The sequence below is a fragment of the Gouania willdenowi genome, chromosome 24 (assembly GCF_900634775.1).
Source record: "Gouania willdenowi chromosome 24, fGouWil2.1, whole genome shotgun sequence".
Lineage (NCBI taxonomy): Eukaryota > Metazoa > Chordata > Actinopteri > Blenniiformes > Gobiesocidae > Gouania > Gouania willdenowi.
In genome coordinates this window covers 9,922,691-9,950,018 of record NC_041066.1, presented here as the reverse complement: position 1 = coordinate 9,950,018, position 27,328 = coordinate 9,922,691, and the positions used below count along the sequence as shown (strand labels likewise).

At 38.4% G+C, this 27,328-nt stretch overlaps 2 protein-coding genes across 2 annotated transcripts; both read right to left on the bottom strand.

Annotated features, from left to right (window-relative positions):
- Nucleotides 1–1,566: 1,566 nt before the first annotated feature.
- Nucleotides 1,567–14,366, bottom strand: xkr5a (XK related 5a). Its single transcript, XM_028440118.1, has 7 exons — nt 14,040–14,366; nt 9,835–10,018; nt 9,539–9,723; nt 7,361–7,573; nt 6,121–6,290; nt 5,851–5,962; nt 1,567–4,462 (listed from the first exon to the last, which is right to left on the bottom strand). Exons 1-7 carry the CDS (start codon nt 14,170–14,172, stop codon nt 3,516–3,518), a joined length of 1,944 nt encoding a protein of 647 aa, XP_028295919.1. The 5' UTR covers nt 14,173–14,366; the 3' UTR covers nt 1,567–3,515.
- Nucleotides 14,367–16,621: 2,255 nt separating this feature from the next.
- LOC114457690 (PR domain zinc finger protein 1-like) lies at nt 16,622–26,327 on the bottom strand. The gene is made up of 7 exons (XM_028439709.1): nt 26,201–26,327; nt 24,782–25,033; nt 22,262–22,381; nt 20,066–20,318; nt 18,283–19,274; nt 17,534–17,662; nt 16,622–17,357 (listed from the first exon to the last, which is right to left on the bottom strand). Exons 1-7 carry the CDS (start codon nt 26,225–26,227, stop codon nt 16,806–16,808), a joined length of 2,325 nt encoding a protein of 774 aa, XP_028295510.1. The 5' UTR covers nt 26,228–26,327; the 3' UTR covers nt 16,622–16,805.
- Nucleotides 26,328–27,328: the final 1,001 nt, after the last annotated feature.

Sequence of the window (27,328 nt, the reverse complement as noted above, 5' to 3'; positions counted from 1 at the left end):
GAAGTGAGGTTTTGTTTTATTTCTGATTTTTTAATGACACCCCAAAGAATTTTTTTTTTTTTTTTTAAATGACAACCCCAAATGATACATAAAGCAAGAAATAATCTATTACCTTCTCATTTACATTTTTTTGGGGGAAAAGATCCAGCTCTGTGGAGCATCCAATTTGGCATTTAGACGAAAGTAATAATGACAGAGAAAACATTGTGTAAATTTTCAACTTATTCATTTGTAAATATCTCAGCACCTCCAGATACGCAAATTCAATGAATCTCCACAACATTTGTGTTTTCCTTTGCGTATATTTTAGGCCGGTGTCACATACTGAGTTTACCTCCGTACTGAAATTATAACCCTAACCCTAACATAATCCAACATGTGTCCATTCACTTTGAAAACAAAAATAAATGATTTTATTTATTTATTTTTAGCCAAAAAAACATTTTTTGGTAGTGCGCATGTGCATATATTTGCATATACAAACTCAGTACGATGTGAACTCGGTACATGACACCGGGCTCCCGCCCGGACTCAAAACGCCACTCACTTTGTTGTTGTTGTTCTTTTTGTTGTTTTTGTGTACACTCGTTAAAATCGCTACTCCTGTTATTCGTGAGCAGATCAGCCATTTTTCGTCAATTTCCTTTAAAGCCCTTTTCTCATTTATTTGCGTCAAATATTGCGACTGTTGGTGGCACTCACTTTAATACTTTTAATAGGAGTGGGAAATATTGATTTATGATATATCGCAATTTCTTTGGTGAAGATGTGAAAAAAATTAGGTTAACACTACATGTGTTGTAGTACAGGTTCATTTGTCAAGTCATGTCAGACCAATTTTTGATATGTATTGTTTTTTTTAGAATTATGACTCACGTTTCGAGAAGTTTATGATTCAACTTTTGTTTTTGGCTCAGGATGATAAGCAATTATTGTTAATATCAACTTGCAATACTGAATCACAATATAAATCGAATCGGCACCCAAGTATCATAAAATCGAATCGCCATAAAAGAACATCTTTCCAACTCTATTATATATTGTTTAATTTGGATTAAGAAGATAGACTCGTTACTTTGTGTGCATTTAAATCTGATTTTGTAATATGAGTTTGGGATTGATGCTTTCTCTTTTTCCTACACCTTTTTATTTACTGTTAATGTTGGTTTGATGTGTTCATTGATGCCTTGGTAATATATAAATATTCATTTTTTTTTTTTGTTATTCAAGTATTTCTATTGTATAATATTGTTTGAACAAAAATTATGTTTCAGTTTTAAATTTAGAAGTTGGGGATCTGGAATGTGGAATTTAGAATTTGAAATTTTGGGTTAAGAATTTGCATGTTGGAACTTGCGAGTTGGATGTCAGATACTACAGCACACTTTTGGAGGTCTAATTGAGTCAGTAAAAGGAGGAATACACAATACCAGGCAGGATTTATAAAATGATATGGATGATAGTGACTGACATATTCAAACTGAAAGAACAAAATAATTTAAAAAGGAGGAAAAAATGCATTTTAAGCCACTAAAATATAAATAATAAATAAAAACACACAATTGCTCTATTTAAGCCATGAATAGGCTGTTTATTGCTGTTTCAAAGCCACCAGTGGCCTCATAATTCACAGTTCAAAATGTTATACAAGCAGTCGTTTTAATGTGTGCCATAGAAAACCCAGCATCATGTCACTACTTTGGAAGTAGGTTCATCCCTGTTCCAGGACAGCAGTAAGTGAAAAATGCATATGTCTGCTGCCAGCACGCTAAAACGACTCCCCACCAATGTAGCATTAGCATTTTAGTTACACAGCAAACACTTGAAAAGCTTTTCTTCACATCAGTGCCTGAGACATTATGTTTATCGTTATCGACAGCACAAATATCCCAAAGCATTTAAGCAAGTACATGATCAACATGTAAATGAAGTGCAAACACCTAACACAGTTTTCAAAGGTCAACACATTAGCCCTCACATTAAAGCAATACCACAAAAAAAGTACAGCTTAATATTCTCTGTATAAGACCAGGGAATGTATATTTAGTCAAAATTCACAGCAATAAATATGATACTTTACAGAAGATACTTGTGCTTATAAGAAGCCAAACAGCTCCAGCATTTGGTGAGATGGTTCTCAGAGGTCTTTTAACTTCCTTATTATCACAGCTGTTGTGTAATAGTTGTTTTAATGATAGCAGCAGTCTGGCTGGTTTTCAAGAAATCATCTCTATGGGATGAAAAACAAAACAGATTTTTTAAAACTAAAAATAAGTAAAAGGCTAAATATCAAATCACCAGCTTTTCAGACTGTTGTGAAAAACGTAACCCTAATTTGGAGTTTACATTCCTTAATAAAAGCCCAATTAAAAGTGATGAATCAAGCCAATTATATAAAATTTAGGGCGAATATTTTTGTTGGAGTTTTCAATCAACCTGAACCTAAGGAAGTGATTATTCTACTGGCAATTTACATCATATATATTTGAATTATTATGTACACTTTTTAATGGCACTCCACAACTTCCGTGGATACCCAAGGGTCCCAGGGGCTCAGTTTGAGAAACCCTCACTGAAAATTTCTGTGCACCAATCATCAAAATATTTCTGATTTTGGAAATGCCTGTGGATCCCAAAAAAGATCCAAAAACCAGAGTTCAAACCAACACACCACTTTTATTCTGCTGAAAACAATGTATTTGAGTATGAAGTTGTGTTATTAATATACTTGGCTTTCTTTTCAGACCTAAGTATATTATTCAGATTAAGAAGACAAAATGAATTTGAAGAATTTTCGATTGATTCTTGTCCAACTCTTGACGTTTTAGTCCAAGTATTTCAATTTGGCATATTTTGTTGTAAAACTCTAAGCGTGACTGCCCTCTATCAAATTTTGCAATTGGCTGAGATGGAAGCCGATGACTTTTTGGAGGCAGCTGTTGGCCCCGCCCATTTCAACTAAAACTAGCACCTGTCAAGTCGTGTCGACTCGATCTATGTTGAGTAGATTGGATGGAGAGAATTGCAAATAGATAGGTATAGTGAATAATAAGTCAGTAGTTAGCTAGTACCTAGTAGGCTGCTGTTAAAGAGTGACTGGGCATGTCTTAACTCCTACTGGAGCCCCGCCCATAATCAAGGCATCTTTTGAAATTCCGGCCTAGACTCACGTCAGCCAAAACCTCAGGGTTTAGTTACTCTTAAAGTAACTACAGTCAAAAGATTGTGAGAAAATGTTTTGTTAAACATTAGCCTAAATATATCTGAGCTTTAAATCTTAACTCTAAACTCTTAACTGATACTTTTTAAAGTAATGATCCGCATTTGTGTTTAGAAACAGTTTCAAAGTCTGAAAAGTCTCCGGTTGGTGTTGGTTTATCTTATAACACAAATAAAAATGTTGCATAAACTATGATATATTGAATATTGTGAAATAGAGAGTGAACAGCTGTTTCCTAAAAAGCTGGTGTAGGCTAGTTGTTGGCTCATAGCTCCTTCCTTTTTTCACCTGACGGCTAAAAACTCTCATCCTCATCTCTTCTGGACATGATCAGCTGCCCTCTGGGGCCTGTGAGATGTGGGACAATAGATGGAGAGTCCAAAACTCCAGAGTCTAGTTTAGGTGTAGAAGTGCACCGTGGTCCCACCCGGCCTAGGAGTCCACGCACGTTTCTGTGCAGAGCCGGATCACTTGGAATAGAGGTGAGGTGAACGCCTTGCTCCAGACTCCCAATGTCACGGTCCAATCGAGGGTTACTGGCACTGCTGGGAGACTGGGGATCAGCACTGAAGTACAGGGTTGAGCTTGACTCAGTGGGACAGAAATATGGTTCCGGACTGTCTCCGAACACGGATTTGCCCTCAGGTGAGCTACGTTTGAAATCTGACGTGAGCGACTCCATGGGGCTCTCCATCTCTATGCTGTCATCTTCATCATCGCGTTGTTCCGTCGATGTCGGTTCGCTCACACTCTGGAACTCGTCTTTGCAGTCCGAGAGGGGTGCCAGACCCTTCCCCTGGGACTCAGATGTGGAGACGCCATCAAAACTGCCGCAACCTGTGATAGTTATGCCCTCGTTACTTTTAAAATCCTGGTTGTACTCCTCCATGTCCAGCATCGCTGCTGCCCCGCCTGCTCCATACGCACGGTTGATTTTACCAAGATCTCCAGTTTTAAGGGCCAAGCGGATCAAGAACCAGTGGTGGTGGTAACAAGGACAGGCGCTGTTGGGTCGGCCCCCACAGTTTCCTGGATGCTCCAAAAGAGAACCAGCGACGCCTGAGAGCGAGAAGCTACCGTGGTTTTGGATGGAAGCAGCTGGTAGACTTTTGTCACCGAGAGAGAAGGAGGACTCTCCTTGTTCTATGCATGTGCTGCCCATGTGGTTGTGGTCGGTACCCTGGCTGATCTCTGTGGACTTGGGATGCAGAAACCGGTAGTACAGAATGAGCGAGGTAGCACCTGGAATTTACAGAAGAGAAACACTTTTTATTGAAGGTTACTTTAAACCTTTATATTAGCTTTGCTTCCAATGCAGAGGCCAAAATATGAAGCAATGGTGTCAACAAAGTACTATAATCTAGGTCATTTGTCCCATTTGTCTGACTAGAACATTTGGCATAAAAAACTGTTTCAGAACAACTATAGAGCATAATGAAGGAATGAACGAGTCACAACACACATTTTAAAGAATCTCATTTTCTAAATAAGTAGAAATAAATAGTATTCAGTGCAGTGGTTCACAACCTTTTTTGGATTGTGAACCCATTTTGATATTAAGATTTTACAAAGACATTTATTTCTAGAATGAGTTTTTGATCATGTTTGAGCTCAGATATTTGTTTTCTCTGCATTCTAGTTGATCTAGATTTATATTTCACAAAGTCAAAGTATAGAAATACAGTTGTTTAAGATTGTGTGCTGTTTTAATCTAAAAACCCTAACCCTCATAATTTAAACATTTCAAAAATCCATTTAAACTTTTTCTGAAATTTCAGGTGACCCCACATGGGGTCCCGACCTCAAGGTTGAAAAACACTGATTTAGTGGCTCCTGAATAGATTTATTTCTATAGTTTTTTCATTTCTGGTCATCTCACACCTGGGGTGGGACTGACGCTTTATATGTTAATTTTTCACTCTCTGTCGTGCCATCGCATACCCCTAGGGGTACGCGTACCCTCATTTGAGGAGGATGAGCACTTTAAAAACTTACTACTCAAACTTTGGCCTTACAGTTGAACATTGTTGGTCAATTGAAAGTTGTTGTGTTATTACACCCCTCCCCCCAGCCCCAAATGGTGTTACCCTCGACAATACATCTCGCTTTAAAAATGCTAAATCTTGTCGCACAATATATCGTCCAACCTTTAGTCAAAAGTACGGATTTGAAAAAAATAGACCTCACGCCATGGATTCCATTAAGTTATGCAGATGTGGATCAATATACTTGTTCTGGATCAGCTTCAAAATGAAAATAAAAATCCCTATTTCTCATCATTGGGGAAATTTCCAAAAACCTCATATCTCAGTTTGTAATTGACCGAACTTTATGAAACTTAACTCGGTTACGTTGGGTTGGTTTTTTAATTATCCAACCACGTTTCATCCAGATCGGATCAGGATTGCCCAACAATGTTTCGAAAAATGGGGGTGCTCATACATTTGTACCTACTGCATCATTATTAATGGTGATAAGTGTGAATTATCCTGGTACCATGATCGGGATCACTGATCCAGATAACTAGCCAAGAGGATATTTGGTGCTTGGTGGAGGTTTATGCTCTCTGAGTGCTCTTGTTTAATATTGTTGCCCTGGTCTCAGCAGGTAATGGGAACAAAAGGACTCACCAAGGAGAAAGCTACACAGCACAGTGGTGGGAAGGGTCAGGCTGTCCCACGAGGCTTCACTTAGGAAGTCAGAGGCGGCGAGCAGCAGGGTAGCATTTTCTATAAACATGAACTGTAAGAGGAGAGAAGGTCACACCATCAGTCATCCAAACACAGCTTTACCTCACCATGACCCAAGGACACACAGGTGGCGGCGATGACACTGCATTGCGTTTGTGCAACGTGAAAGACGGCACGAGACGACACAAGTTTAGTTTGAAATTGTCTTACAGCATAAAAACTCGCCATGCGGAAGCGAGACGGTCCATCTTTGACGTTGAGGAAAAGGAAGACGTGGACAAGGCCCATGATGCCGTTGAAAGCGCGCCAACACCAGGGACCAGTGCATATGTCTGGTTGCTGCGACACCAGCCAGAAGGAGGCAGTGAGCCAGTGAAAACCTGGAGGTTGAAAAACAACAACAAGAAACAGGCAGAACAGTTCAAACACTGAATGGGATCAACTCATTTTTTTTTCTTTAACTGATTCTCCTCATCATGATCACATGGCAATGCCACTTACATTTCCTTTCGTAATAAAATTAAGGGTGTAAGAAAAAATTGCAATATTTCACGGTGCGATTATCGTATCGATCCAAGAAAATGTTTTTTAAAGAAAAAAACATTTAATTTAGCTTGAATGTTGATTGCACTTTATTTTCATAACACATACTGGGCACCAGGGTTGGAGTCAACTACATTTTTCTACATTTTTCATCTCTTGTTTCCTTATTAAGCTTACTTATCCATGAAAATATTGATATTAATATTCTGTGTGTGGGCGTCTGAGCCTTTTTTCTGTCAGTATACCCGTAGATTTCTGTATTTTTTTAAATGGTAAAATGATCCCGAAAAGAACAGGTAGTGGGAAAAATTGATATGAAACATATTTGAATAATTGTTAACAACATGTATGTGTAAGATACAGAACTATAATATGGTTCCTCAGGTTTGCATTTAATTAAATTGTAAATGAGAGTTTTTATAGAATTTCCACGCCAACTACAATGTCAATTATCTGAATCAATTACAATTTAATTATGATTACAACAGAAACAGATTTTTTTAAATTACAATTATGCTATAATTGTAATTAATAACCAGTTACGCGATTGCGATTGTAATTGACCCCAACCCTGCTGGGCACTTTCATAGATGCATGTGGGTACTTTTTATTTTTTTTATTTTAAGAACTTAACAGAATCAGAATCTGTTGTAGAAGCAAAAGTTAAACTTTTTTTATATCGGTACTTGAATTACAGTTAGTTATCATTAACTTGTTCCTACAAGTTATAAAAAATGAACTAAATTGTATTTCATATCATTTTGTACTTGTAAAGGTGAAATTTGCGTTGTATATCGCATTGTTTAGTAAAGGGATATATCGCATCGTATCGTCAGATTAATGGTAATGCACATCTCTAATTAACATATTCAAGCAACTGGGAACCATTTAAGATTGTTGCACTCACCTGCAACTCCACAGACCCACCAGTTAAAGACCCTGGCAAAGAACATAAGGCAGGTCACCCTGGCCCCCAGCATGCCAGCTCTCCACACCAACTGGCACAGCAGAGCAGCTGGAGGCATGGCCAGGTGACCCGGGCGTATCAGACAGCATGCTCGGCTGTAGAGCACCAGGGCCCAGGAAATGGACAGCACACACAGACCGCAGCAGTAGGCCACTGACAGCAAACGAAGACAAACAATATCTCAGTTTTTCTACAGTCTGAATGCCAAACAAATGATGAAGAACATAAGAAGACTTAGAGCTGGGTGATGTATCAAGATTAAAGATATATCGAGTTTACCATTGTGGTGATATGGAAAATACAATATCTCCTATATTGATATATATATATATATATATATTACAGCTTATTTACTTCTCAGAACAGCATTAAAAGTACATTTAGATGGATTTATGAGTGCGTCCTAAGCCAGACCTTCCCATAAACATCCATACCACAGAACTCACTCACACGTGCTGTCTCTTACAGAAGTCTGGTCTGTTAGGGGAAGAATTGTGCAAATTTGTCTCCAAGCAGATCATTTGCCAAACTTGCAGTTTTGATCTGCTGAATTAGAATCTGGCCGGAGCCAGAGCCATTTCTCAACGAGGTCGCCATATTGGACAATTCAAAATGGCGGCTACCCAAAAACAGGTTTTTCTGTCCCTTGTCAACCAAAAACTCACATAATTAAAATTAAAAACACATTTCTGAGGTTCTGGATCTCAGGGATTCTAAATATGATTTCTATTTGACAGTAACCTTGACTGGCATAGCCATAATAGAAAATCCAACATGGCCACATGTGAATATTTTATATTATATTTAATATTGAACATTTACGACTAAAAATGTCAATTACATTTTTTAATTACAGCTACGTCTTCAATTATCCATGTTGGAAAATCCAACATGGCCACCTATGAATATTTAACATTGAACATTTTCGACTAAAAATGTCAAAAACATTTTTTAATTACAATTACGTCTTCAATTCAATTCCAACTCAAATATGATTACGATGATCGGGTTTTTCCAATTACAATTACAATTTTGCCCCTTAAAGTCAATTACAATTACAATTATAACGGGTCAGTTTGACTCATGTCTTAAATCAGCTGTAAAATACACTAAAAAATATTATCTATCATCTCATTTGTTTCTCATCTCTTGGTTACCTTGTTAGGCTTCCTAATCAATGACAATATTGGTATTAATATTTTTGGTGTGGGCGTCTGAGCTCTTTTTCTTTCAGTAGATTTGAAATTTTTTTTAAATACTAAAATGATCCTGAAGAGACAGGTAGTGGGAAAAGTTGATCTGAAACACATTTTAATAATCGTTAATTACATATGTGTAAGCCGTAGAACTGTAACACAGTTCTACAGGTTTGTGTATAATAGCTTTTATAGAATTTCCATAGCAATTACAATTAAAAGGTAAATTATCTGAACTCAATTACAAATCAATTATGATTACAACAGCAAGAGATTTTTCCAATTACATGTCATAATTGTAATTAATTATCAATTACGCAATTACAATTATAATTGACCCCAACATCCCAGATTAAGGCATCCTTAAAGCTGATATCCGAAGTTTCTGAGAAACGTCTTGATGTCTTGAATCTACCAGAAGCCACGCCTTTAATTTTCTGCACGCGCATCGTGGAACATAACAAGGTCTTATGAGGTCGCATTGATATAGGTCTATGGGTCAGGTAAGAGCCAAAATCATATTTATCTGTTTGCTGTTGTTACGCGCGGCCTTGTTTCTGTGCACAGTTCCGCATTCACTTTGATTGACAGCCTCAAAAACAGGAAGTCAAAGCCTATTGGCTGGGTGCACTCGGTGATCGTTTCTATTTGTATAGGGGTCTATAGGACGAATATATACATTAATGTATATGAATGACCACCGGCAGTAGACTATAGTAAAAGACTAGTTAGGTATTTTTTTCACATTTCAAAAGAATCATACATAAACGTCGATTTCTCACAAACTCCGGATATCAACTTTAATTAATCAAACAAATTAACTGTCTTTGAATTAAAAAATTTATATCGTGTATTGCCATTTTAAGGAAAAAATAGAGATATGAGTTTTGGTCCATATCGGCCAGCCCTAAGAAGACTGTACCTGGTGACATGATGCCCACATCAGTGGATACCACCACATACGCCTGCAGCAGGCTTTGAGGCAGCGTGAGAATAAGAGCTTCCAGCAGCCAGAGGGCAGCAACATCCGCCTGCTGCATGACAGCAGCTCCCAGCTCTGCCACCGAGTCCTGCATGTGCAACACACACCTCATGCAGTCCCACAACCTACCACAGGAGGGAAGTAGAACACTTACCAGGGCTTCAATGACATTTGATTGACAGAATTAATGTCTGAAATATTGCACACAGACACAGCCTGAGGATGCAAAGACTGACCTTTTAAAGATGCCCAAGTGTAGAATGTGGATGATGGAGCGGTAGCACCGCCTGTCGTCACCATCATCCAGGTACCATTTCACACTTAACAGTTGAACTGCTGTGCCGGGAAGGAAGAGTCCAAGCGTAAGGCCTGCCCACTGCGTCTCCTCGTTCCAAAGGTAGAACCCTATACAGTAGATAACTGACACGCCAACCAAAAACAAAGGGCAAGGTGGGATAAGATTTCTGCATACGAGACATCATGCCATAATTAGGTCTTTCTTTGTGAACGCACAGCTCATTAAAGTTGTATATGATGGGGACAGCTGCAGAAGCTGCGAGAGTCTGTGAGACACAACAGAGCATTCATAGCACCGCCGCTTTTCACGTTCAGAACTGACCAAATTCAGTTTCAGGCTATAGGCCTACCCATTTCCATCATGTTGCATTAATTTTCCCAATTCCCTGGATGTCTTTAATGGCTAATAAACTTCCTGCAATCGTACATGGTAAATAGTCGAAATGTCAAGAATAAAGTAGAAAGTTCTTGAATAAAGATGAAATATAATATTGAGATTGAAGTAAAAAAAAAAAGACGAGATTAAATTCAAAATTTTGAAAATAAAATCAAAATACAACATTGTGATAAAAGTTGAAGGTTTGCTTCTAAAGTCAAATCTACGGAAGCGGACTCGAGTCAAATCACCATACACAACAACAGTCTCCATCAAAACTGGCCCTAATCTAATTCTGTAGCTCCTCAATAGCCACAGACGGACTGAATGCTCCACCTCTTCCAAACTTCACTGGTTTTTTCTTCTGAACAGATTAAGATTTTGTCAATATCTCTTCAAAGTCATTAAAGACTGTGTTTATGAGCTAAAAGAGAAATAATATTTGTTATTAAATCCAACTTTAAAGTATAGTTTAATGCATTCATGGATACACAGCATTTCTTAAACTGCCATAATCTGCTGTTTGTTGTCGTACGGTGAGTTGGCCCTCGTCAGCTTCCGTAGTTTTTACCTTATTAGTATATTGTACAATATTGTATTATGAGTTCATTTTTGAAATTTCAACTTTAATCTCAAAATTATATTTCTACCTTATTTTCAAAATTTCGACTTCATTCTTGACATTTCGACTTTATTCTTGGTTTACCCAAAATCATTTTCTCCATCAAAATTGGCCCTAATCCACTTCCATATTTAATAGAATTAACGACTGTTATTAATTTTACATCGGAGCGCTTATAACGGAGATTTTAGATGCAGTCCGATAAAATCCGATATTCGTTTTCTGGCAATATCGGATCGGGACACCCCTAAAAAACACCATGGAAATGTGTGACATTATCCCAAAAATCTATTTGGGAATTCTTCAATTACCGCCAACCGGCGAATCAACCTCACGTTTTTCATGAAATCCCACTCATCCATGTGATTGTAGATGCTTCTGCCTTGACGTGTTACCAGAAAAACTAAACCGGTCTTTGTATTAGTGCATTTTGAGATTTGAATGCAGTAATAATAATCTGAACCACTTGTTCATCCACAACACATTAAAAACACTTCAGATGAAGCTCTCCATTCATTTTAAATCACAGGATAACACGATCACTATTCTATCCGTTACACGTAGCAAGATTTTTGAATGGGATTAACGATAAAATCAGACACATTTGTCCATTTTTTACACTTCATACACATTAATTTGCCTGTTTTACAGTGAAAATTAGTGCGTAAACGTGTGATATTGTTTTTAAATAATAAGAGAGAGGAAAAAAAAGTAATGTGTCAGATTGATTTTTCCATTTCACAACATGAATTCCATTTTTTCTGTCTGTTTTCCATGATCACGAAAACTTAGAGGCCTTACATTCATAAGGAGGAAGCCAATCCTAGAAGCTCACCAAGGCTAGTTCGACAGAAGCTTCCTTGACTTATATATTACATAACACCATGTGGCGCTGATAATCCTGTGTTGTCAAGGTCTACTCATTAGTTTAGATGGTTCCTAAAGGTAACAGCATTCCTTCCCGTGTGGCTAAATTAAGACCAAAAATCAGGGCAGCGCCTCAACCTTCTTGGATCGGATACCTAGCGCTGAAGGCAAAGTCACACTTTGTTCACCTCCATTCATCTCCGCTTTGTCACGACCTTGGCTCATTGATCTGCTTAGTCAGGGAATTATCACTCAGGGCTGCACCGTGCTTTCAATGCAGGCTCTATGACGTGCAATAAGCAACACAAGCAGGACTGCTAAGCACATGAGTGATCATTTGATTTTCATGATCTAACAGACAAAAGAAAATGATATTAAAGGGTACTTTGCATTCTTGACCCTGTTAGGTCAACTTACCCAAAGAGCTTTAAGTGTGAAATACCTTGTTACTATATTCATTTGTTCTCTGAGTGAGGATGCCAGACATTTGTTTAAAATGGGAGAGAATTTCATGTTTGTGTCGTCCAAAGCAACGAAATAAATACTATCCTAATCTACTAGCCTCATCTAAAACCCACAAGTTCTTCTTTCTACTTCTTGGTTAATTGAATACATCAGTCTGGTTGTATTCATTAGTTGCAGAATTTGGTTGAATAAAGCCTGGTATTAACTTCCATCTTTTGCTTGTAATTATATTATTGACATTTGTAAAGTTGATGTACCCAAATAATTATTTACCAATAGACAATGGGTTTTTTAATGGATTACTGACATGGCAACACGGCAAACTAGTGTTGTATGTAATGTAACTGTTTTCTCCTTTGTCTGCATAATATTATGTATGGTTTTCATTTTAGACTGGCATGTCTCTGTTTTTGCATCGGATTTGGCACTTTAATTGGAAACATTGTTTGTTTTATTTTTTCTAATTCCTATTGAAAGAGTTAATGTCAAGTTAAAGAAACATGGTTATTTTTGTCATTTTACCTTGAAAAAATATGGTAAGTAATCTGTTTATAGTCTATCGTATCGTATGGTAATCTCTGTGTATTGTTCGAACTCTGTGGATTCATAAACTAAGCCAGATTAAAGTGTTTTCGTTTCATAATATTGTTGTTCCTACAATTAATTTTTGATCACGTTATGTTATTTATACTGCGTTATAAAGAGAGTAGCCAGGATTAGGATGCACCAGCTTGGATATTTCTATACTGCATTAATACGCACCACCACTGGACATAACACCATTTCTGTAAATGGATGCACACGTTTCATTCACTGTTCGAGACTGTTTGATTTTTACAGCTTTTAAAAAAGAGCTGCAAAAAATGGTTAAAAGCAATCAGTCATGTAACCATCTATAGAAATTTTTTTCAATAAGAAATTGCTTCGGTTGGTTATAAATAATGTATATATTATGTCCATGTCCGTGTGTATACTATGTTCATGTCTGTATCTTTTATTGTCATTGTCTTAAATGTATAATGAGTGCTACAGATGGAAAGTAGCTCATGGCTAAATCTGGCACATTTACATGAGGAATTGTACTGGCATTCATTAATGAGCACTTGTATGGTTTGTATGGTGATATTGGTACGTTTACCAAAGTACATGTACGTAGAGTCTTAGGGTTAGGTTATAACCCAATAACGCAACAATTTTTAGGGTTAGGGTAAGATTTAGTCTTTGTCACGTGACCTAAACTGGCCAAGTAGGCGTGCTGCTTACGGATAGAATGTCGGAATATTAATACAGCAACCGTACGGATAGCCACTGCCTACATTCAATAAAGTACATTTTATTTGCGCTATATTTATATTTGAGAAAGAAAAAGTATAGATTTTAAGTTTAAGATTGTGTGTTTTAATTTGAAAAACAATAATATTTTAAAAATCTGTCTTTTTTTTATTTTTTTAACATTTTTAATCAATTACTATACATATACTATTCAGGCGACCCCATTTATATTCCAAGCGACTCCACATGGGGTCACGACCCCAAGGTTGAAAACCCAATGCCCTAGAAAATGCTGTATTAGGCCTACTTCATGTAAAACAAGTGTTTACAGCAGTGTAATAATACCAGGTTAATAGCACCAACAACGCTTATTCCTAGTGTAGCCCACCACACAGAGCATCATGGCTGTGCGTGTTACAGCGTTTTACGTTCATCTCTTTTTATAATATCACGGATGAATCCATCACTGTCTCCGCTCACAGGCCATACCACAGCATGTATGTATCAGCACCGCGGGGAGAACCAGAACCATGCCCACTTACGAGCGCTCCGTTCGGCCACGATGACCAGCGCCGACGCTCCGAGCAGCATCGCCTGACACCAGGCTATCCAGCGGCCGCTCCGCCTTGCCGCCGACGGCATCCTGCGGACCACCGCTCCGGCAGCGCTGATCATGACGCCGGCTGATGGTGGTGCTGCTGGTGGAGGTAACGCGGTGGTGGTGGTGGTGACATTATCCCGGGTACCGGCGCTCAGCCCGGGTACATCCTCCACACAGCCCCGTGCCTGTGGTGGTGGTGCTGCTGCTGCTTCTCCCGCTGCCTGCCCTCTGTCAAAATATATGACGTCACTGCGCAGTTTAAAGGGACATCCGCGTGCACAGCTCACCTTCAAATGACGGGTTTAGATAATAAAGGAAAGGTCGAAGGTTTTACGCAGGGGTCACCAACCCGGTGTCCGCGGACACCAGGTAGCCCGCATGGACCATGTGAGTGGCCCTCAGGAAGTATAGTCACCAATGAGCTCCATATAAAATGTGATTTAATTTCCAGGATTCTTACTCAACAAAGATAATACATATGAGAGATGTAGTCAGGACTTAATAAATACTGCTAATAAAGAATTTGTACTAAATTAATCATATTTAAAAGTTTATTTTCACTGAAACATTGGGACAAATGTTGCAGAGATTTGGTGCATGGTCAGTGGTATGTTATATATAACCAGTGTTGAGTAAGTTACTCTAAACTTGTAATATATTTACATTACTTGTTACTGGGATAAAAAATGTAATAAATTTGTATTACAATATTACTGTTTTTTTAAAATGTAACTGAATTGCTACTTTGAGTTACTTTTGGTCCAGAACACTAATTATATCACACTGATAGTGTTCAAATAACATCGGTCTAAGTTTTGTTTCAAATACTTCTGCTGTTTCAGGAGCAGAAAGCTCTTTTTTGTTCCCCATAAATTATATTTAACTATAATCATCATATTTTTTTTCCTCAAATAATTGCAAATAGTGAGAAAACAAAGCAAATCTGCCCTTAAATTAAATATGCTTGTAACTTGAGTTACTTTAATTGTAACTAGTAATATATTATCGCTTTTCACTATTGTAATGAGTTACACTACTGAGTTTCTTCAAAAAAGAATATATTAATGTAATATATTACAAAAATAACTACTCCCAACACTATATATAAAATGATATATTTTTCAAAACGCAAGGTGGATTTTTGTAAAATATGACATAATGTTTCCACGATTTGTTTAAAAGTTGTTTGTTAGTGGCTAGTAAAATAGGAACATCTATTAAATGTAATAAAAATGAAACAATTGCATAAATTAGGAGAAATAATGCGTTTCATGTTGAAACCTCTACATGTCCTACCATTGTTAAGTTACTGCTAGCCTTCCTTATTATCTTACTCTCTAATTAACGTGAAACTGCATGTGAAAATGTCTTGAAAGTGGAAAAATGTGCAGGAAAGGCTGATGGAGAAGTGCAAACCCCTGCGATTGACGATACACAGCTCTCGATAACGATAGCGTGGTTTTGGAAAGGAAAAAAAAAAACCATGTTTTTATTTGACTTTAACTTAGGACATACATACTCTGGGTATTAGCTTTTCCACTCAAAAATATATATATAACCTGAACAATCTGATGTGTAGGACATTATGTGGATCTTTTAAAAATCTGACCTCCCCCTCTCGTGATACCACATGTATCCTTGACGATACATTGCGTTTTATATCATAATATCTTGTCGCACAACATATTGTTCCACCTTTAGTTACGTAGTTAGATGGGGTCAGGTCAGCCATCTAGTGTAGGAGTGTTACACATGGACTACATCTGTCGAGTCCAACCTCAAAGTGCATATAAATTACACACCGCTCAGTTCTTGATGTCTGTATTTGATTGTTTCACACGTTAAAACACGTTTCAGTTGTTTAGATCTGAAAGTCATAAAACTAGGGCACAATAATATTGAAATTCTAGTTTTTCTTGAAAAGATGCCAGGATTATTTTTGGTTGAAATCATATTTGGCTATTTGTGAACCTTGAACTAAAAACCACCACAACTTACATAGCACAATGGAACTGAAGATGGGAGTGCAGGCTAAATGTGAAGCTACAGTTTGCATTGGGTAAGTCAAAGTAGACAATCAAAGATGAGGATAATCCTCGATGTCTAACATAATGGGTGTGGTTTATAATGAAAGCTTTAATATTTAGTATTGCACATAATGTTCTTATACCTGCAAAGTTATTACTTACAATAACAGGATCATTTCAGAAGTATAACTAAGCTTAAATTTATATTCCCAAGTGTAAAAAGTCTATGTAACAAGCTCTGAGCATCACTGCCCTACTCACACCACACTGTATTGTTGTACAGTAACAGTCTTTTTAATGCACACCTATAAATATGTACATGTATGCAAACTACACTCAGTCTCACACAGTGAAACCACAAAGAAGGCAAATATATCTTAGAATCGATCCAAAAGACGTTTTAAGAAATTATATACATAAGAAATACATCATTTTTTTTTGCATTTTGCTTTTAAAATATTTTAGATTTGCAAATAGCTGTTGAATAAATTAACAAAGTCAACGTTAAAATGTGTCACTATGTGATGCTGTTAAAGTCTTAATCGTTAAAGAGCTGCATTCTCTGTAACATTTAAGCAAGGCAATCCTTGATGAAATAAGGCTTTACTTCAAATGGGGCGAAAACAGACAGCTGCTGAGTTGGCCTGTAAGGATTATATGGATGGATTAGCGAGGCTGTCTTAGGGCTCCGATATGCAGCGTGACTCTTGCTTGATGCTGCTCGGGTGCAGAGGTAGTTTCCTGCTGTGACGCTGGTGAACATCGAAGAACTCCAGTTCTGATTTGTTGATTCTTGGCTTAGTTTCCCCTTTGGAGTCACCTATATGTCTCGAGACATGAGTCTCTATCTTCTGTAATAATTCAAGGACATTCCCCTTGTCCAGCTCGTTTTCTGCAGCCATAGCTTCAAGCTGCTCAGCAGCTTCACTCAAATCAAACATTTTAATCTCAGAGTTGGCCCGATGTAGCTCCTCAGGTGAGTGTCTGACCGAGGGGGACAATGGGCAGAAGCCTCGAAGGTGCACCTGCAAGCTGCAGTAGTGGAGATAGGTGGAAGTACAGCAAGGACAGCTGTGCAAGCCCTCTCCGCTATGAAGGCGTTTGTGAAGCTTGAGGTGGATGAACTGAGTGAACCGGGCTGGGCAGACCTTGCATTGGTAAGGCCTCTCACCTGAGTGTAGCCGCTGGTGGGTCTTCAAATTACTAGTGCTGCTGAAGCGCTTATGGCACACCTGTTTTAAAACAAAACAGAACATGTATATGTGTAGGGAGTTTTTTTTGCTGTTAAGCTATTTTTTTAATCAACAGTCAGGCTAGTTTTATGCAGATCTATTGGTGATTCCTGCTAAATCATCTCATTCAAAACTTGGGTAAAGACATTTTCAAAAATGTTCAACTATTCCTTCACCTTGCATTCGTGAGGCTTCTCTCCAGTGTGAACCAGGTAGTGTTTTTGCAGGTGTGCGAGCTGAGTGAAGGTCTTATTGCAGGTCTGACACCTGAAAGGACGCTCGCCGCTGTGCACTCGCAAATGGACCTGTGAAGAGTATTGCACATATTAGAACATGTGTGTTCTTTGAATTGAAACCACTAGTGCAGTGCAGGAAATATGTATTGCTAAAGAAAAGTGGGAGGTTAAGTAGCTTTTTCATGGATGGCCAAATGAGGTTGTGTTTGAAGGTGTGACATCAGGGACATTTAGGTTTGTTGTGAAATGTATAGAGTGATATTGTGTTTTCATATATTTTGGCTTTTAGCAAGGACACTGTAGGGAGTTGAACCCCATCTATTCTGATTCCAGTTTGTTGTCCTCGCGGATCCGGATCTCCTCAGACGGAACAGACTTGGTCCGGACTCGTTTAGTGTCATTAATCCACAACAGCCAGTTTAGATGCACACAGAATTTGTAAAGCATTTATGAAATTATTTATTAACGGTATCAATGCAATCCTAACAAATCCGACGTTGCACACCCTTGAACCAAACAGCAGCCGTGTTGAAAATCTCAGCTTTGTCTGTCCCTGAACCACAGATATATTTGAGCCACAGACACACACAGACAGAGATTCCTTGTTTTATAGATAAGATAGATAGATAGATGTATCAATGGTTGGTTGGGAATGACTGTAAACCACAATAACATAATGAGAAACAAACCTTAAGATTGGACAGCTGCCCAAAGACCTTTCCACAAATGTTGCAATCATAGCGGATTTTTCCATTCTGTCGGATTAGCGGGTAAGAAAGATTCTTGTATCCAATCATCTGGTCTCCACGTTTGTTCTTCCTGAGGTCCATTATTTCCTGAGTATTTCTCTGAGTGGCTGAGGTAGGTTTCGAAGGCAGACAGTTCAAAGAGGCAGCCATTCCCACTGGAGGTGAAGATCCTCCAGGAGCAAGAGATGGCAGTGCTCCACTGAGATCATTTATGATTGAGGAGGCACTGGAAGTGGCAGGTTCAGCGATGTCTGTATCAGAATGCTGTTTGACATCTCTGAAGTCATCTGAAGGCATTCTGAGGTAGTTCATTCTTTCAAACACAAGATCCTTGTTGTTTTTGTGCTCACTGGTTGGTGGGGGAATAAAGTATTTTCTTGCACAGGGAGGTACTAGTGCCATGTTTTTGAAACCTGGGGCTAAAGGATGCATATATTGTGTGTAGCTGTCAAACGGCAGCAAATGAGAAGGCAATGTTAAGTGAGGTTTTAGTCGGTCACTGTAGATTGGGTATGAATGAGGTAGAACACCCATTGAGTAGTTGGGCAGTAGGTAGGGATTGTGCCTCAAAGCATGATCCAAAATCAAGGGCTCTTGGTAAGATGGTTTGGTTGCCACAGGGCTGTGATTGTGCTGAAATGTAAGAGGCAAACCAGAAAGGACTGGACTGCTCAACACTTTCCGTTTGGCAGATGGAGGACAGCAGGATGCAAGAGATGGAAAACTGTTGCTTTGCATTGATTCAGAGATGGGCTGGATTGGATGGACAACATGGGAGCATAATGGATTCATCATAGGGACATTTGTGCAAGGGACAGGATTGTCCAGGCACTCTCTGTGACACCACGATTTAGAAGGTTCCTCTTGAAGGATTTCAGAGACACTGTGTCCTCTCTTCGCCGCTGTTTTGTTTTCGGGTGTCTTACTTTGTTCTGTTGGAGGGAAAATCACAATTGAAAATACATCATAAAGTTTTCCATTGTTCATTGAGTTGAGAAAAGCTACTCCAGTACAAGCATTACCAAAACCAATCATTATTTATACACAGGTTCTAATGAGAAACTTCTACTCCACAGATTTCTTCAGAGACAAAGTTATGTCCACGCAGAGAGAAGAGCCCTTATCTTGTGTTCACTCCCACTGTGAGAGCCCTGCACTCAGCAAACAAACAGCCATCACTCAGTGAAGATATAGATCTGTCAGCAGGTCACCTTGTCAGGAAGTTAAAGTAGTCTCTGGAGCACTTCTTACCGCACTTCCTACTTAAGAGGAAAATAAATACAAGGAGTCGTGCCAGAGTGCCGTCAGCACCTCGAGCACCCTCTGTGTGTTAGCGTGCGTGGGGATTAATTAATGCATGTCATTCATAGTTCAGGAAAGCCTAATGTTTTGTGTGTGATGGGTGTCCAATTTCTATGAAGTTAGTGTAACAAGTAAAACTGAAACATTTTCTTAATATCCTAAAATTGGTGTCACCTTACTCCTGTACTGTAGCTGCACCTGGAAATAGCTCCTCTCTGCTTTCAGTATAAATCCACCCGCCTTTGTGTTCTGCTTTAACAAAACGACAGTGGGTGTGACTCACTAACTGCCTAAACACCCACACATAGAGTGTGTCACTCATCCTGTACTTTAACTGGGAGATTATTCTTTTTTTGGTCAATGACTATACACATCAGATGAGTCTGAAAGCATGCGTCGATCAATGATCAATGACACTTACCGCTGCTGTCGATAGCCAGTTGACCCAGGGGTGGGTAGTTACAGCGCTGGGCAAATTCATGGCAGTACCACACGAGAAGCTCCTGGCCTGGCTTTAGCGGTTTAATGGTGTAAAAGAAGATATCCAAACCACTCTGGCATGCAACCAGGTTCTGCTCCTTCACAGTGCAAGCTGGGTTTACATATCGCATCCAGTTACTTCGCTCCTCATCTAAACCATCCAGGATGTGATGTAATCGGCCCTCTAAAAATACCTAAAGAGTGTGAAATGGATGAGAAATATAATGATCAATTGATTTATCATTAATCACAACCCTACTTTTAAAATACAACGATGGGTATTGTGAATTCTTTTGGGTAAGTAGTTCGGATTGTCTCAGCTGATAAAGACGCTGCATATCTTTGTGGTTGATTAGTCATCTTGAGGTACGAGAACATACGTAAATGAACAAGAGCACAAACATCCGCCAAGTGCCAAACCTCCTCTTTGCCAGATATTAGCAGTTATCTGGATCAGTGATCCTGATCATGGCACTATGATCATTCACACTTTAAAGACTTGGAAGAAATTTCTATCCCCATTAGTAACGATACAGTAGGTCCAAATGTATAGGCAACCATCAAAAATTGCAATAAAATTTGCAATGTGGTTGGTTAATTGAGGAACCAACCTGACATAACGGAGTCAAATTTCATAAAGATCAGTCAATTACAAAAGTGTTGCCAATGATGAGAGATAACAAGTTTTACATTTTTGTGATTCATTTAGAATCAGTATATTGTTCCGGATTCCCTCCAAAATGTGAGGTCAATCATTGGTTAAAATTTTGTCAAAATCCGTTTGGTACTTTGGATACAATCCAGCTAACAGACAAACAAATAAATAAGTAAATACAGAGTTAACAGGAATTTCATTGTATGACTGGATTTTAATATTGGCCTCTAACCTACAACTCTTGTAGCCATTACAAATTTCAACTACCACAATTATCACAAAGGATCCTAATCTGATCTAATCTGAGACAATGCGATGAAAAGCGTGATATATGCCCTATCATTTGATAGCAAGGATTTTGGCCTTGTGCCCGTGTCATTAAATCTAACTAAAGGATTAGTCACTGTTACAAGTAGTGGTGATTATACTGAGATGCATACCTTTGTGTAGCGACAGTTTAACGTTGGTGCAAGTGACAAAAGCCAAAATGCTTTAATCTTGCCCAGATGTGATCTAATCAGTGCGCAAAGTTATTCTTAAAGCTATTTCCTACTTTCTTTGAGAACAATCATCTTGTTGACATATATCTATGGTTCCCTAATGATGCTTGAATGTGCCTCCAGACGTTTTGTATTCTGTATCTTTTCCTGCTGCTAAAACTCAACAGGTCTAGCTGTAGAGATACTGAATAGATTCAACGGTTATTTTGTGTTACTTGGGTACTTTAAACGTACTTAGTTGATTAAAAAAGTACTTAGTTGTCATAAACTACAAAATCAACAAGAAACTACACTCTACAGAAGATTATTTATAACTGCTGGTACAAATTAAGGAACCTGAGCAGTTTTTAGCTTCGCTATATTTCTGTATTTGAAGTACTTGCTCAATCTTTGAAGCTGAGCTGTCACTTGACTCATAGTTGGAATCTGACTGTGTTATGCTTTCAAAGGTTTCAGTTTGGGCTGCTTGGTTACAAGGTTGCGTACACTGAATTGGTGAGTTACACAGAAACATAATGTGTAATGATTGAGATTCCCAGCCTTGAAAGCCACTTCCTTGCTTAGTCAGTGTGAGAGAGTCCACACAAGTGCACGATGTGCGTATTTACTGGCATCGATGCCACAGCATGAGCGACGCAGCAGTAGAGGAGAAACGCTGCGTCACTGAGACCAAACAGCTGTGTGACCTCGGTGCGACCATAAGCACATGCATATTGTTCACAATGATGCGTGAGAATGAAAACCACCTATTTCAAGAGGCTTTTATCAGTACTGGGACAGACGCACTCATAATGTGACAGGATGTCACACATTGAACACAAGTGAGAAGAACCATGCATACCACCACATCAGCACCATCTCTGGCTGGATTTACAGGATGTGAACACTTTTGAAAACAATGATATTTCACATGCACAGATCCAGAGGCTCATGTGCGATTATTTAAAACACAGAATATAATTTTAATAACAGTTTCACGTACCCTCCAGAAGTACTTCCTGTTTGCATCTTTTGGAAGAGTTTCTGAGGTGTAGCTGTCCCCAACCAAAGGGCCAAAACGTGTCCCTTTAGGAATCAGTTCCTTGCTGGTCACCCCAAGCACCTGTTTGACACAGACAGTGAGGAATCATCCAACAATTAGATGCACTCAACACAGTGGGCGGAGATCCTTCCTAATCTGCCTCATACTGTATTCCAATGTGTTTATAGGTTAATAATCGAGGTTAATCGAGAGCAAAATTTAAGGCCTGAACGTCAAATCTAGCCCTTTAAAGCAGGGGTTCTCAACTGGTCTCATACCTGCACTATTATCCTATGTTGGTATTTATTTTTGTTCTTACTGTTTACTTTTGCTATTCTATAACATGTGAATTTCCCTTATGGAGATCAATGAAGGTTTATTTTATTATATTCTATGTTATCCTGTGTAACATGCATTTCACAGCATACCTGTCAAAAGGAAAGTTTCTTTCAAAATAAAAGACAAGTCCAACATGAGAGACATTAAGTATTTATTTATTTTTGACGAGCTGTCCGTGACCCACCCAGTACAGGTCTACGACCCACTTTTGGGTCCCGACCCACCAATTGAGAATCACTGCTTTAGAAGATGTGAACATGACAGAGAAAACATGAAAGACTGTTTAAATTACCAACAATTCACCTCTGTTTTATGATCCTTTTTGTGATGTTGCTCCTGTTGTTTTAATTTCACAGCACTTTGTGATATTCATCTGTGAAAAGCGCTACATAAATACATTTATTTACTTACCTATTTACTAAATCTATTTATAGATATCTTATCTTATTGTCACTCCGAATACACACATTTAATGAAACCCTATTATATTTGCAGGGTCTTGCATATTACATGACTGCAGTCGCAAGGGATTGAAAGAACTCTCTGTAGAATCTTCCAATTTCTTAAAAAAAAAAATCACTTTTTTCCCCACTTAAAATCTTTGGCCACCATAAGATCAAACTGTTCCATATTTGGCCTCTGAACTAAAATGAGTCTGACACCCCTGATCTAGAGAAACAATAGTCTTATGGGTGTAAGCAGAACTTCCCACAGTGAGGAAGAGATAACTTGTAATTCCGTGCTCTTTTTTTTCCCATGCTGAATATTTCATCAACCAATCAGCCAAGTTTTCTTCACTTCCTTTACCATATTAAAATTTCACTACCACTCTTTTTGTGCTACCTCCAGGTGTGAAACTCTGTCCCAAGCCTACAGGGTTGGGGAGGAGTGGATAAGGTGTCACAGTCCCACCCTGACCAGTTGTCTGCACCTTGAGCTCTGCCTACGCTCAAAAAGCCAAAGCCCTAAAGCCACGTTAATGTATGCTCCCTTTCATCTCGGATCATTGAAGGCTCTCAGTGCACAATGTAGCCATACAGTTCGTCGTTCTTTGTCTAATGGTTTCGTTTGAGGTGTTCTCGTGTCACGGATTATTGTAAAATGTCTTGTCTTTTAGTGTCTTTGAGACATCAGACATTGTTTGACAGAAGGTCAAAGTAGTAATGCAGGTATTTTGGTGCAGACGCCTGTGTTACTTCCTCCTGTCTGACCTGATTCACATTTGTCTTGGGCTGGGACTCTTTTAAGTGACCAAACTTTTGCGTTTTGCTTACAATCTACTGGGACTCACTTTTCCATCACTGTTCAGTTTGACAGCAAATTCAACTTTTGTATTAGCCATAGTCTTTTTGACTAAAATGCAACTTATTTTTAGCCAAAATTTAAGGACTATATCAGTTATAGTCTAATTTTACTCGACTAAATCAGTTGTAGATATAGTCGACTAAAATATAAAGCACAGGAGTTTATGCATTTATTAAAATCAATTTAATTAGCATTTATCAACCTAATATTCATTTTGGATTACTTATCGGCTTGACCCGCTTTTATTGCAACAAAGGTCATTTTTATTGGATACCTTCCAAAAAAGAAACTTAGTTCTTACATTCTAGTTTTGTTTTTATTAGGTAACGGAAGCATCTATATATGTTATTTTTTGTTTATAAAATATATATTGTATATAGTTTTTATTCACATGTATTTTTATGAATGTTTTCCATTAATGTATCACTATTACTGATATCCAGGCTGTTATCCACTGGGTTACACAATCTATGCTGCACTTTTGAGCTTGATCGTTTCATTTTTCATGTAGGACAATTGAAACGTGGATATAAGATTGCTCCATATCATCATCAGGAGAGGAGAGAGAAAAAGAGCTCGGCTTTTGTCTCTGTCGACACCCACGTCGCTAAAGAGGAAGGGCTGAAATTGGACAACAACACGTCAAGTACTTCCCGCTTGAGGATAGACGAGTGGATGGGAGGATGTTGGAGTGACGCAAAAGGTCAGCCGCACTCAGTAAAAACACAAACAGCCACTGCAGATGCTTTTGCAAATCCAAGTTTTTTTGATAGATTTTTTTTGTGTGTTTACAATCACGACTTAAATAACGTGTAAATGCAGATTTTGGGGACGTACCTCTGTTGAGTTGCTGCAGTGTTTCAAGGCCAGGTTTCTGGGTAACGATCTCTCTGCTTGAGTTTTGCTGCTGTTTTCAGATTCCTCGTCCAAGGATTGGTCCTTCACTATGTAAGTGCACTTGTCCTCAAAGTCCACCTCACTCCATGAGGTCATGTCTACATCCTGCGTCGCTGGTATCGCTGCAATCGTGAGACTTTGGGTTGAATTCTCCGAGGTCAGCATGGCTGTCATGTGCTCAGAGGCAGAGGCCTGGAGGGAAGTTGTTGAACAGAATAGAAATGAGTATTTTTCTCAGATACTTTTATTAGTTAAGTACATTTTTTAGGCTTTTTAAGTAAATTAATCTATTATGTTATAGTTTTAGTCTTTGACTTTGGTGACTTTGGTTTTCCAAATCAAACAATGACAACATAAACAGCAGCTGAAGCACCAAAGGAAGTTTGGCTTTGAGAACTAAAATTAAGTCCAAAGTGTGACCCATTGGACATTTGAAATCTCCAGACAAACAAACGTCAAAGTGGAACAGTTTTTGTTTGCATCCCCGTCGGTCCCACCGTCCCACACATCCTGTGACTTTCTGAATTACAATGAGCTATAAGGAAGGTTCCCGTGCACGTCAGCAGGGAGCGTGACCACTTTCACAAGGAAATCAACGCATGGTGTGAAGCCACCAGACTTCCTCTGAACTGACTGAGGCTTGGCTTGGAGCCAGTTTTCAGCTTTCTTTCTCTTTCTGTGTGTCTGTAAACGATTGTTGCTCCTTGTTAGATCATATCTGCAGGTAGCTCAACTTTTAGAACGCTTTGATTCTCCGAACAATGACTGAAATGATTAAATCTTGGGAAAATAAAAATAAAATCAACAGTTAGGCGTAGCTTACTGCTTTTGCATTTGCTTGAGCTTATCAATTTTACTCAGATCATCAAAAAGTAGATGTGAGAAGCAAAAAAAAAAAAATAAATCAAATTGTATTAAAAAAAAGAATCAAAAGCAACTTTTTTTGGTTTGTAAAACAAAAGCGTTTAAACGATGTTGCACTTTGCATAAAACAGCATTATTCTACATTTCTGTGAGTCACAGTTCCCAAAAAGAAAAGTTGCTCAAATTTAAATGCAGAAGTGATCAATTTTAATATCATCACCCTATATTTTCTCTTCTCTTCTCTCAAGCATGTTACCACAGTGACTCAGAATGACTGTCACCAGTGTGACAAGTCACTTCCAAACCACTGAAATCAATGAGACAGCAAAAATTAACATATACGCTGAAAAGTGAAGATGAAAAAGTGACAAAACTCTCCAGAAATCCCATTTGATCACAAGAATGGGACTCGATCCCAGTGCAGAATACAAAAAAGAATAAGGAAACCATTTAAGGGAAAGTTTTTAACATCCAGGTAGATGTAGATGTACTTACTGTGAAGCCTAGAGAGGAGCCACACATAAGGCAGGTTCTCTATGTCCTCCTTAAGTCAGAGTGAGCGACCAGGGCTGCTCTCTCACTCTATACTGCTCTTTCTCCCTCTCTCTCTCTCTCTCTCTCTTTCTTGTATGTGTGGCTAAACACAAATGTGACTTCCTCCCGCCACTCTAAGACGCTCACCTTTACTCCTCCCATGTTGTCTGCTGTGTTTGGTCTGTGTCACTAGCTCTATAGCCCCGGGCTGCATGTGAACACACTGCTGTCACACAGCTATGTCCGGATCACACAAATACATCTTCATTCTCTGACAGTCCACCTGTCCGTAGGTTAAAAAAAAAAAAAAAAAAAAAAAGGAGGCGTAACTGTGTTTGGAAAGCACACTGAGGAGATGAGAGCACCTTTGTTCAGGAAGATCTGGAAATGAAAGTTGTACATTTTCTGTGAAATTCTCACGATTTCAGAAAAATTCTTCTATATTTTGTGAAAGCTTTTTAATCATATTTCGAAGTGTACTTTCATATAAATCGAATAGAATACATTATTCCACATATATTGACCAAGGGATAGAATTCCAAGAGCGACGCCTCGAATCACTAGCCTTCAATAGAAATGTCGGAACAGAGGGAATATTTTAAACATGCAGGACAGTGTCACTCCAGGACAGGGGGAAAAAAAAAAACAAATGTATTTTCTATGTTGTAAAGAAAACAATTCTAATTTGTTTAAAATGCAACTCAATGGTCATAATATACATACAATATACATACTTTCTTAGATTTTACAACTTAGATTTCAAAACAGCTCACCCTTATTGAGGACCAACTCTGACATAATTAAAAATAAATACATGAATAAATAAACACCGACAGATAGATAACATAATAAGTCATTCACTCAATACCTGAATGTATATGCCATGAATAAATAAACAAATCACTTATACTTGCAGAATGTAAAAGAAATAAATGCCAAATAGAGAGAAATGTTTTAATTTCCGAACCAATAAAACAAAGATGAGATGATTTGCTAACAACAGGCTGAAATAGAAGATGGATAGAACAGGAGAACTATGATTACAGAGCAGTGTGAACTTTCTTTTTCCAGATATGTGGAGCACTGGAT

Coding starts and splice junctions, on each gene's coding strand:
- xkr5a (XM_028440118.1), bottom strand. CDS start 14,172: ATGATCAGCGCTGCCGGAGCGGTGGTCCGCAGGATGCCGTCGGCGGCA. Junction 10,019..14,039: donor CGTGGCCGAACGGAGCGCTC/GTAAGTGGGCAT, acceptor TTGGCGTGTCAG/TTATCTACTGTATAGGGTTC. Junction 5,963..6,120: donor GCATGGCGAGTTTTTATGCT/GTAAGACAATTT, acceptor CTCCTCTTACAG/TTCATGTTTATAGAAAATGC.
- LOC114457690 (XM_028439709.1), bottom strand. CDS start 26,227: ATGTGTGGCTCCTCTCTAGGCTTCACA. Junction 19,275..20,065: donor ACTGGCTATCGACAGCAGCG/GTAAGTGTCATT, acceptor TCCCTCCAACAG/AACAAAGTAAGACACCCGAA. Junction 17,358..17,533: donor AGAAGCCTCACGAATGCAAG/GTGAAGGAATAG, acceptor GTTTTAAAACAG/GTGTGCCATAAGCGCTTCAG.